At 40.7% G+C, this 12,361-nt stretch overlaps 1 protein-coding gene and 1 pseudogene across 2 annotated transcripts; both read right to left on the reverse strand.

The window, feature by feature from the left end:
- Positions 1–529: 529 nt before the first annotated feature.
- Positions 530–4,107, reverse strand: LOC121997183 (putative U-box domain-containing protein 42). Of its 2 annotated transcripts, XM_042551455.1 has the most exons (5): positions 3,891–4,107; positions 3,716–3,785; positions 2,671–3,643; positions 2,273–2,582; positions 530–2,196 (listed from the first exon to the last, which is right to left on the reverse strand). In XM_042551455.1, the coding sequence occupies exons 3-5, from the start codon at positions 3,628–3,630 to the stop codon at positions 590–592; spliced, it is 2,877 nt and encodes a 958-aa protein (XP_042407389.1). In that variant the 5' UTR covers positions 3,631–3,643; positions 3,716–3,785; positions 3,891–4,107; the 3' UTR covers positions 530–589. The 2 variants fall into 2 exon arrangements, with proteins under 2 accessions (XP_042407389.1, XP_042407390.1); XM_042551456.1 differs by lacking the exon at positions 3,716–3,785.
- Positions 4,108–5,272: 1,165 nt separating this feature from the next.
- LOC121995091 lies at positions 5,273–6,257 on the reverse strand (annotated as a pseudogene).
- Positions 6,258–12,361: the final 6,104 nt, after the last annotated feature.

The raw sequence follows: 12,361 nt of genomic DNA on the forward strand, positions 1-12,361 counted from the left end.
GAGTTGCTTTGAATTTACTTGACAGATTTTCGAGTAATTTTTAAAAACTTTTGCATTCTTTGAAAAGATTTTTCTTGGTTATATATTTATTTCTTTTTATCTTGCAAATTTCTTTTGTTAATTTTGTGATTGTAAGAATATCAAACTCCTACTAAGAAGGTTATAGTACAGTCTACCCTTCGCTATTGAAAGGAGAAAACTTCAACTATTGAAAAAATATAATGGAGTACTAGCTACCTCAAGTCGACATCAAACTCTGATTTACCATATTAAAAGGATACATATCTCCGATGAAAAATGAAAAATGAAAAATCATTACAACCAGAAAACTAGACTCCTTCAATGACTTCAATGATCAAGAAGGCGGTAACACGCAACAACATTCACAAATTGACAGAAGTCAGGTAACACGCAACAACATTATGCTATAGACTTCAGATCAATAACTTTCTTTAAACTTGAATAGGTTGTCGTACTGAAGATTGCAAGATTTAGATCACAGAATAACATCTCTGGTGGCGCAATGAAATTCATCGACCAAAAACATTTCAGTTTTTATTTCTGTCTGTCTGAATGAACACAAAACACATCACATAACAAAACTCTTACTGGAGAAGTTCATGATTCTATGCAAATGCCTAAGAATGTTCTCAGCCATCTTCTTGGTGTTGCCATCTCCTCTATGGAAGGACGACACCAGCACGGTCGGCAACACCTTATCACTGTAGATCTCCTTGCAGAAGCTCTCATTCCCTTTCTCTAAAAACCTTTCTACCAGCCACAGACTCCTCTGGAGCACATCCTCCTCCCTGTGCACCTTCAACACCCCGAGCACATTCTTCACTGCACCAAGCTCACTCAGTGCCCTCACACTGCCCTCCACCTCCACGCTTTCATCCAAGAGGGTTCCAATGGCCGACAACACTGCCTTTACGACCTTGGCATTCTCATTGTCGAGGCAAGCCAACAGCCTCTCTGCAGCTCGGGATTCCAGCAAGCAGAAGGTAGTGGTCGAGGAGCAGACTCCCCGGTGCGCTGGGCAAGTTAACACCATTCTACTACCTTCTCTGTTCAAGACCGAGATGGACTTGGAGAAAATGTTTACTGCTCTGGAAGGCTTTTTCGCCTCTGAAGGGGGCCTTGATAGTTTCAGCGACTGAGAGGAGAGGTTCCCAAGCCCCACAGCTGCTAACCTTTGGACTTCACTGCTTCCGCATGGCCTCACAAGCAAGTCTAAAAACACTGATGTTAAATTTCTTGACATAGCCATCTCGAGTATCTCCGGGTCAAGCAAGCTGCTGGTGAACCTCACAAGAATGCCCACTAGTCCTTCTAAATAGTACTCTGCCTGCCTCGTGTTGCTGACTCGTATTTCGCCTCTCTGAATTGTTTGTATCCTGCCGAGAACTAAGGGTGCCACGCCTTGGTGGAGGAGAGCTAAATTGAGCGGCGTGCTTTGGTGCGGGAGGTTTGAGATTAGGTTCGCGGATACGGCTTGCTTCTCAGAGATCCGCCTGATGTCATAGTTTTTTATTAGGCCCTCTGGTTGGCCTTGTGTCTTGCAGAGACCTGTGGCTATAGTGTATCCTATGTGAGATGAGAGGACGATGAGCAACTTTGCAGCAACAGTTGCTAGCTCTTCTAGTCGAGAATTGAGGAATTCGATGATGGTTTGCGTTAAATCGAGCTCTTTTACTACTGACACGACTGTGGCTAGAGGCTTTGAGAGCTTGGTGAGGGAAAGTACGATTCTTATGAGGTTCACATTCACTTCCTCCGCCATCGAGCACTTCAACAAGTGGACAATGTTGTAAACTGAGTAATGTGAGGTGATGGTGTGGCCATTCTTGTTCACGTTTATGTTGGAGAAATCGATAGCATCCGATTCGAGTATGTTGGCAAGGATTGCAGCAGCCTCTTCCTGGGAATCCGGGGGTTCGCTGTTGATTCTGCGCAAAAATATCTCATCGATCATGATGGGGATGATGCCTGCATCGATGAGTATCTTGCTGTTGGGAGGGTGAGATGAGATTTGAACTAGAGCTTTGAATGCTTCTCTTCTGATGATAGCATTGCCTCTACTTATCATTTGGATGAGGGTATTGGAGGTTCTCTCTGCCACATAAGTCTTCATGTAATCCTCGGGAGAGATCTCACCAAGGTAGCTCACCATATCCATCTGCACCTCTTCTGAATCTGTACTTTATGCCAATTTACAGTTGTAGTTTTCTCAGGGAAAATGTGAAGAGATGAGAGTTAAAATGGTACTTACCATCACTGAGGTGGTGCAAAAGGGGTTCCAAGAATCCATTCTCTGCCATGCACCTGATGTTCAGCGGTAACTTCTCTAAGTTCTTCAAAGTTTCTTCTGCCTTTTCTGCAGCAAAAGGATCAGCTTCCTTATTGAATTTCATTGTAATCAGAATCAAGATTCCACCAGGTGTCCGCCCGATCTTGTCCAAGAACATTTCAGATTTTGAAAGCTCGAGTAAGAATGAAACAGCTGCATGCCTCTCTGAAGAATTGTAACTGGACATCATCTTGATTGTCCTTGTGAGGGCTCTTGTCTTTGCAATAATAACCTGCAAATATAAATCCATCCATCATCAAACTCATTTGGATTGATCCAATTTTAAATTTAACTAAGACCACAAGAGAAGGATTGTAAACCTTTCTGTCTTCATCCTCCACCAGTGAGCACAGAAGATGCATCGCCTCACACCGCACGGTCACGCTATCATGCCGTAGAAGCTGCTCTACTTGCTGTGTTATTCCAACATTGTGCATATGCTCCATGTTGTGCCTTTTATGTTGGCTCAGCAGTTGCAGCTCCTTGAGTGCATCCAACACCATGGTTTCTGAAGTGGCCAATGACAAAGCACTGCTTGCGATCGAGATTCTAGTCGCCTCGCTTCGTTCCTTCCACTCTTTGATTGTGTTCTTCAAAGCTAGATTGTTGCTGAAACCAGTACTTTTGATCTCAATCCTTGTTGTTGGGCAGATCACATTTTCTGAGGACCTATCTAACCACCACTCAACGATAGCTTCTCGTTCGTACGTTATGCCAGTTTCTATGGTGACAGGATCGATCATAATTTTCTTTGTTAATGGACAGAAGAAGCCTTGGTAAGCAGGTTGCAGAGTTTCTGCTAATTGAGAGAGAATGTTGGATGATGCTTCGGCAGCATCGTTCCTATGTGTGCCATCATACATAGCTTTAACAAAACCTTCATAAATATTCTCCCTGTGAGAAGCTGAAACTGGACTTTCCCCTTCTCCATTTAACCTTGGGTGATTTGTATTAATTTGCAGTAGTTGGCTGAATTGGTTCATGGCAATGTCAGCATTTCTTTGGTTCCCGAAATTGTAAAAGGGAATATTGCTGAGATCAACTGCCATGCTTCTGATCACTGCCTCTAGTTGTTTGATGGTGGCTTGGAGTTCATTGTCCAGGGTCACTTGATCTCCACCGCTGCATCGTGTAACTAGCTCCTTCGCGATGATGACTTTCGATGACAAAGAAGCCAGGAATTCAGTTCTGCTTGTTGCAATAGTTTCTTGGACCTGTGGTTCCATTCCTGGCTCCATGGCATTTGGTTGCCGTGTATGATCAGCAACAGCTAGAATCATATATCAGATGATACTGAAAGAGAAATTATTAGAATTAAATGCAAAATTCTATCTCAAAATATCATAATAACTTTCAGGAACACACCCATGCAATTTGTTTCCTGTTTTTGGGTCAAATACCCTTGCAAATTCGCTCCTGGTATATAAGATAAAACCTGTATTTTAATTCAATTAATGAAAACATATTCCACTCCTGATCCATTAAACGGAAACATAACAACCAGCAACTTTTTCTGTTTATTAACATGGAATTTACTCACTTTTGCCTTGATGGAGCTGCTTTTGAAGCTTCACAAACCGAAGTATATATGGATCATTCAAAGATGCACAAAGGACAGAGTGAATGAATGAGAGGTTGGAGACACAATTGAATCTCTAAAGGAGTTTCAAGATTTGCTGCATCCCTCCCCTTGAAGAACTGAATGTCTCTTTAGTTCATCTTCTGAAGAAGCAAACTGATCAAATTTGTTTTCTGAATTTATCAGCATAAGGTTTTAGGAGGAAGTCCGTTCTGAACTAGTCACCAACTTATTACCTAGTCTGCGGGTTGACTTGTAGTTACTTCTGAAATTTATTTTCAAACTGCTATTTGTTATTGTCAGTGAAGGGTTAGTGATCTCCATTTTAGTCTAGTTTAATAGTTGTTGCTTGTTCAGCTATTTTGCTTCTCAGGTTCAACTTTGAAACATTAAAATCTGTCACAAATTTACCAAGTCAATATCAATCTCCTTTGCCCATGAAATAATCTTGCGAGAATGAGCAAAAAAACTAGAACACAACCTTTGATCCTTTCTTCCTCTTGTCTTAATTCCTGGATATCTTTGCATGTATTTATCTCCACAAATTAAATGATTTGATCTGACTATTTATTTCTGCAATATTGACATATTCTCAAGAAGAAAAAAAAGGCAAAAATACAAAGTCTGGCATAACATTGAGTTTTAAATTTGTAATTTGTAATACTTAAGATGGAAGTGAGGAAGCCATTTAGAGGATGAAAAAGATTTAAATTTGGCCACGTGTGCCAACTAATTTAAGCTTTTGGCTTTATCAGGCAAATAATCTTAGTATCATTTTTTTTTCAATTCGTTTCATGTCTTTTCTTAACTCAATTATATATATAACTCTTCGAACTGATTACCAACCCATAGAAGTTTTCCGTCAAGAGTCCATCCAAATGGTCAGTAGACCCGCCAACTCAATTATTTGATAGTACATCAAGTTGGTATTAAGATATAGATGGGACTTTTTAAAATTATTATTGATAAGGTATAATTAAGACCTTTTCAATGTCGTGCAATGCATGATGTTAATGATGACAACACAAGCAAAATAATAAATTGAATTAGTTGCATTAACTATTTAGGATCTTGTTCCTAAAAATGAATGATTCGTTCATAATTTTTTTCTTTTATACTCAGCTGTCATGCAAATAGCAAGATACATCACCCTTCTAAAATTCTCCCAAAATCTATCCTATTAACGAACCATTTGAATTACACAACAAATTCACATAATCTTGCGAGAGGTATATCATGATTACACCATCCACATCTATCATATTAATGCTATCTTTGTTCCATATCTACAACAATACATTAAGAAACGCTAGAATGCCTAGTCATCCTTCAAATCTTCAACACTATTGTGCAACATCGTTCATACAGATACTCTCAGGTAAGCAAAGGCCATGGTCTATTGGGATTAGTTCCATCACAGTACCAAACTTACCGCCATTACCATCTATTTTCCTCACCTAAAGGTTCCCAGAATACCTGTCCGTATTGAAGATTCTAACATCAAGTATCCCAATCTTGTGCACGATCGTAACAGGGAAGCTTGAGGTTCCATGGTCATTAGCATCAAAGTCATGTGGAATGTACTTCTGGAATGAAGCGATTTTGCTGGCAGCATTTGTCTCTGTGCTAGGAGCTTTAATGCTTCTTTCGGAACCAATGTCTTCACACAAATGAAATACTGGATGTGTGATCTTGACAAGGGTTGTTGGAGGGGCATTGGCAAAGTGATGGTAATCCAGGAGGTCGGCAGCAACCTCTTTGAGCCGCGTCTCGCCAACTCGCAAGACCTTTTCAGCCCAGGTTGTACGAGGTCCTTCCCTATAAGCCTTTTAAGATTGTTTGGTGCAAATGGCTCCTCATCTGTTGGCTTCACAATAGCAATGTTTGCACCACTTTTGTTCCAGAAGAAGTATGCACGACCAAGCCCCCTGTGAACTGGTATAGGGTCAGTGCCTCTCTTAATAGCCTTCACTGCATCCTTAACAAGTAGCTTAATCTCATTCTCAGCAGAGTTGTTTGAGCATAAAATTTCAATCAAACCACTCGGATCCCCACTCTTCTTATGATCATCCCCAATTGGCGATAGGCATGGAGTGGACGAACTCCTGTGGAGGAAGCTGCAATCTCCTTTTGACGGAGGGTACGTTGTTGCAATGATCCAGTTCAAGGCCCAAGACTAAGCCAGTGTCCGTCTGAATGAACACACCGCCTTCGTCCAGATGCCTTTTCTTCACTCCACGGATTCTCAGGGCAGTCACTGCTGATGGTGCGACTTAAGACTGATACGGTCATTTGGGTCTGGACTGGGTTATCATAATTGGGAGCCATGGAGACAGGAGGATGTCGAAAGCAAGAACAAGTTATTTTTTCTCTCTCAAAACCTGCGCCAATAGCAGAGGCATGTGCAACAGCGGCAGAAATATATAAAATGGTGCATAAACGGCCATGAATTCAACGATCGGAACATGATAATCACAAGTTTATTTGAAAGCTAGAACAAGGAAGAAAATGAATATGCTCTAGCCTCCTCTAATTCGGGAAGCCATCTTTTCTAACAGAATGAAACCTGCCAAAAAATTTTGTTTTCTGTTAGGGTGCGTTTTATATTATATATTCGTTTGGCTTACGTAATAATTAATTCCCAAATTATCTTGCATAATCACCACGTCACGAAACGTTAGCAAATAGGTAATGTATCCCAAAATAGATTATCCCTAAGTTTTAAGATTTTTATTAATTCCCAGGTTAACGAGAATAAGTCACGGCCGAAAAGGTCGCCGAACGCGATCAGCGATGAGGGCGAGCAGCTGTCGATCATGGAACAAGATCAACTAGTAGGGACAGAGGCGACGCCGACGTCTCGTGTGGATGGAGGCGACCGACAAGTGGCGACTGCTCGCGAGACGCCGATGACAGCGCTATAAGCACTCGCGAGGAACAACGAGCAAGGGCAAAGGCGACGCCCAGTGGCGAATCTAGGAATTCAAGAATGGAGAGGCGATTTTTATGTGAAACAAGGGACGATATCTTCTATCTCCATCGGTAGAGTCCCATACTGCTAGGGGTTCCATTACCGGCAGGGGGGGGGGCGACCGCCGATGTCGCCCCCCTTGGATCTGCCCTTGGCGACGCGGGTGTTTCGCTTGGATGGAGGCAACTGGTAGGTGGCAACTGCTCGTGAGATGGCGGCGACAGCGCTGCAAGCGCTCACGAGGAACTCTAGCACTAGTGCTGACATTGCGTGGCTGGGGAAGAATATGGATTGGGCGCCAGCGTCTCGCATGGACATAGGCGACACCTGCTGCTCCGATTGACAACACTCGGTCGCCGGCTGCTTCGGCGACAACAGGCGCTTGTGAAGAACTCGCATTGGTGTATCGTGTGGCTTGGGAAGGAGAAGGATGGGGAGCTGGTGTCTCGTGTGGTTGGAGGCGACGCTAACGTCTCGCATGGACGACGGTGACACTAGCATCTCGCGTGGATTGAGGCTAAGGATGTAAATGAATCAAGTCGCTCACAAGCAGCTCAACCAAAACTCGACTCGAGCTCAGAATTGATTGAGCTCGAGCTAAACTCAAATCGGCCCGTTTAATATTCGAGCTAATCTCGAGTTCATTTAATACTGGCTCGAAGATATTAGACATCATGAAGATCATCTCTTTACCAAATACTATTATTCATAGACGAAGATATTAGATTTGCATAGACCAGCTAGGATAAATCCCTTCTAACCATTCAAAATTAAAAGTAGATTCAAGTACTCTCCGTGATAATATGTGTGCCACTGTGTTCGTCCTTCTTCTCATATGTAACAGAAGAGTAAATTCATAATTAGTCAGAAACGACTGAATTTTCATTGTCAGTACATCTCTCCATTTGTTTCCGTTACTATTATTGCTTATTAAGGGGCGTTTAATTTAGGAGAATAAGAGTGAGGAATGAAAATGGGAATCATTGATTGTCATTGTTAATTTTTGGATTATAGGAATAAGAATACAAATAAGGGAATGAGTTCTTGAAATTGGGTAATAACTCATTCCCATGAACCTCCCCTTCAATGAGTTATTACCCTATTTTCATCAATCAAAATATTTCCTTATTTCAAAAATACCCTTGACCTAAAACTAAAATTTTCTCCCTTAATACCAAATATCAAAATATATATATATATATATTTTTTTCATATCACTTCTCTCTCCTTGTTCTCTCTCATCATTTTATCACACACTTTCTTTCTCCTTAATCTCTCCTATCACACTCTCTTTCCTCTTTTTTTCTCATTACACTTTCTCTCTCATCATACTTTCTCTCTCCTTAATCTCTTCCATCGCACTCTCTTCCTTCTTTTTCTCTCATCATACTTTCTCTCTCATCATACTTTCTCTCTCCTCAATCTCTCTCATCACACTATCTTTTCTCTTTTTTTTTTTCTTATCACACTTTCGTTCTCATCACACTTTCTCTCTCCTCAATCTCTCTTGTCACACTCCCTCTTTTTTTTCCTCAACACAATTTTCTCTCTCATCATAGTTTCTCTCTCCTCAATCTCTCCCATCACACTCACTGCTCTCTTTTTTCCTCATCACACTTTCTCTCTCCTCAATCTCTCTCATCATACTCTCTCCTATCATTTTCTCTCTCTTCATCCTCTCCCATCATACTTTCTCTCACATCATATTTTCTCTCTCATCTTCTCTCATCATGATCTCTCCTATCACACTCTCTTTTCTCATTTTCTCTCATCACACTTTCTCTCTCTTCATTCTTTCTCATCACACTTTCTCTCTCATCAGACTTTCTCCCTCATCATTCTCTTTCATCATATTTTTCTCTCACATTCATCTTTCTCTCACATCTAATTTTTTCTCTTATTTTCCTTTAAGGGTAAAAAGGGTAATTTTGATTTATTCCGATAGAAAATATGCAACTAACCAAACATTACTTTTAAGAGTGATATTCATACTCATACCCATTCTCATTCCACAATACAATGATTCTCATTCCAATTTCTATTCCTAGGAAAGAACCAAACGCCCCCTAAAATCCTTCACGATTTATCCCTTTTAGAAGGCATGAGACCATCCTAGAGGGATGATTTTATCTTTTGTCACAAATTATAATTATTCTTATTAGCATGGTCAATTTTGTAAACTGGGATACTGGACTGGTCCGGTGATTTTGGGCCCGTTAAGATCTGAAACTCTCTGGACGCAACCCGAGTTCACCTGGTGGAGGCGATCTCAGACGTCAGTCAGCGGAGCTCGAACGTTGATCGCCCGCCACGTTGCAGATAAGGACACACGTACGATCACGTGCCAGCTCGTTAATTGAAATTCCTAGAGCCTAGCTTTCTCTCAACTTATTTCTTTTGCAATTTAGTTCTTTCATTTTATTACTTTGTTGACTGGTATATCTTGATCATTTATTAAGATGTCGAGACTGCAACTGATCTATATGCGTACAATTTCTTTTAAATCATTAATTAATTGGCTATATAGTTTTGATGGATTGTGTATGAAATCGTGTCTCTTTATGTCGACGGGGTACACGCATCAAAGGATAAGCGAATGGACAATTAATATCCATTCTTCCTGGGAGTGTGCCTTGACGCTCCATATTATACAAATTAGATAAAGTAATATTCTAGGTTGCATTATTGATTGATCTTGGTCCATGAATGAATTGCATATAAGTATATTTGATGGAGAGAATGAAATGAGAATGATTCTTTTTTATTATTATTATTTGGTTTGCTTTAGTGGAACAATATAAAAGTTTTTTTTTCCCTTTTATTGCCTATATATTCAGCCATCCAACCAATTCACAATCTCAGTTTATCTACTTTGACAACATGATTGGCCCCAATTAATTGTTTAATTTGCCTAATTTATTGATTTAACAGGTTCTTATCCACTAAACTCCTATTTATGCAACCCAACGTAACTAATTTACTAAATCCAATGGGTTTAGTCCATCCAAGTAACGTTTCGGAGGAGGGGAGGAAAGGAAAGGGAAGGATGAAGGAGAAAGAGATTTTAAAATTCTATTTGAGAGGAAGGGAGCTAAAAAAAAATAGAAAAGATAAAGAAAGATAAATTTTATCTTTTTTTCTCTATGAAATTAAAGAATTTTTTATACCTTAATTTAGAGTGTAAGGGAGGATAAGGAGAACTAAAAAATTTATGTTCCAATTTTATCATTATTTTATTATATTAATTTTAAAAATCATTATTTTAAGTATTCTTTGCGTCGTAATGAAAAATACTCGTATCGTCCGACGCTCGCACTATGTCGACACAGACTTCGATGCCGACGCTGACTTCGATGCCAACTTCGACATTGATGCCGACGCCGACTTCGACACCGACTTCACTGTCAACACCAACTTCAACGCCAACTTTGATGCCAATATTGGCTTCGACGCCAACACTGATGCCGACTTTAACAAATGAGCTACAATTGTTTAAACACATAAGTTTTAACCAATAAATGTATGCAAGATGCACTAGGTTCTTGAATGCTTATGTCTTTAACAAAGTGAGAGTAATTTTATAACTTTATATATTTAACCTTATTACCTTCACTTTCCTCCCAAACACATAACACATGTTACGTTAAGGAATCTTCCCTCCCTCCCAAATAACGAGAATATAAATATTTTACTTCCCTTTCCCTACCTTCCCCTTCTGTTAATGAATTTTTGCTCATCCCATCCAAACATAGGGTTGTTAGGTCACTTCAGAGCTAAAAGGGGGAGGGGGAGGGGTGAATAGCTTCTTACGCTTCGATGGTGATGATTTACAGCGGCATTGACTTGAAGTAAGCTCCCAATACTAACACAAGAATTTATTTGGTATCCATCTTAAGAAGATGTGACTAACCCAAGGATCCACACACCGAGCACACTCTCCACTACGTAAACTCTCTTTCTCAGAACAATCGGAGGTGGAGAAACCTCATACAAGACTCAACAACAAGATATAACTCACATAAGAAGTAAATACACAAGAATACAAATAAAACCTTCTTCTTGCTTGATCTTATTGATGAAGATTGCCTCTTGATGTTTAAAAATGCAGCAGCACTTTGCTCCAAACAACTTCAAGAACTGGCAGAAGAAAGGGGAGAAGTGACATGTAAGCACTGTAGCATTTGAACCTCGTCATCACCTGTACACTCCCCGATCTAGGGCTCCCAATCGATAGGACCTGATCCCAATCGATTGCCATGTCAGATGTGCACGATCTCAGTCGTCCAAAGACTGCATCCTATGCAATAGTCATATCCAAATTGATTGACCAATTGATTGGAAAGGATTTGATCGATCGACCAATCGATTCAGAGCGTTTCTGTGTTCTCGCAGATAAACCCAAAATCGTTTAACCAATAGATTCAGGCTGCCTCGCAATCTCACGAGAAAATAAGCCCCGATCGATCAACCAATCGATTGGAGTATCTCAATCGATCAACCGATCGATTGGAGCATCCCAATCGACCAACCGATCGATTGGAGTATCCCAATCAATCAACCGGTTGATTAGAGTATCCCAATCGATCAACCGATCAATTGGAGTATCCCAATTGATCGGCTAATCGATTGGGGAGCATACTGTGCTCTTCGCATAAGTGGCCTCCAATCGATCATCTGATCGATTGGCATAGCCCCAATCAATCGGCTAATCGATTGGGGTACCCTTACTCACGAAGCTCTCTCAATTGATCAACTGATTGATTGGGCTCTGGTTCAATCGATCGGTTGATCGATTGACTAACCCTAACTTGACTAACTCAAGTCTAGAGTCCAAAATCCAACATCTGATCAACCGTGACCTATTGGGACTCGCTCATGCCTAGCATCTGGTTAACCTTGATCTGCTAAGACTTCATTACTAAGTGTCTGGTTAATCCTTTGACCCACTTGGACTTTTCTAACCATGCCAAGTGTCCGGTCAACCTTGACCCACTTTGACTTATCGTCTCGTGCCAAGTGTCTAGTCATACATGACCCACTTAAACTTCTAAACACCAGGTGTCTGGTCACCCCGGACCCACTTGGATTTACACATGCCTAACTTCACTCACTAAAACTTTCACATGACTTCACTCATTAGGATTTTCTCACTGCCTAGCTTCACTCACTAGGTCTTTCACCTAGCTTTACTCACCCGGATTTCCCATTTGCCTAGCTTTACTTACTAGAACTTTCCACACCAAGTATTCGGTCAACACTGACCCACTTAGATTTTCATCATCTGCCGACCTGTTTGTTGGACTTGTCCTTGTCTAACTTCCAGTTAGAACTTCCCAGTTAAGTATCCAGTCAACGTTGACCTACTTAGCTCTTCTTCACACCAAACTGGTCACACATTGATCATAGGAGAATTGCTCCAATAATCTCCCCAAATGGATGATTGCATCTATAATCTTCATAT

The sequence above is a fragment of the Zingiber officinale genome, chromosome 6A (assembly GCF_018446385.1).
Source record: "Zingiber officinale cultivar Zhangliang chromosome 6A, Zo_v1.1, whole genome shotgun sequence".
NCBI lineage: Eukaryota > Viridiplantae > Streptophyta > Magnoliopsida > Zingiberales > Zingiberaceae > Zingiber > Zingiber officinale.

Excerpts from the sequence above, each read along its gene's own strand:
- LOC121997183 (XM_042551456.1), bottom strand. The coding sequence starts at position 3,630 with ATGATTCTAGCTGTTGCTGATCATACACGGCAACCAAATGCCATGGAG. Across the intron at positions 2,583-2,670 it reads TGGAGGATGAAGACAGAAAG|GTTATTATTGCAAAGACAAG; the intron begins GTTTACAATCCT and ends TTATATTTGCAG. Across the intron at positions 2,197-2,272 it reads TTTGCACCACCTCAGTGATG|ATTCAGAAGAGGTGCAGATG; the intron begins GTAAGTACCATT and ends CATAAAGTACAG.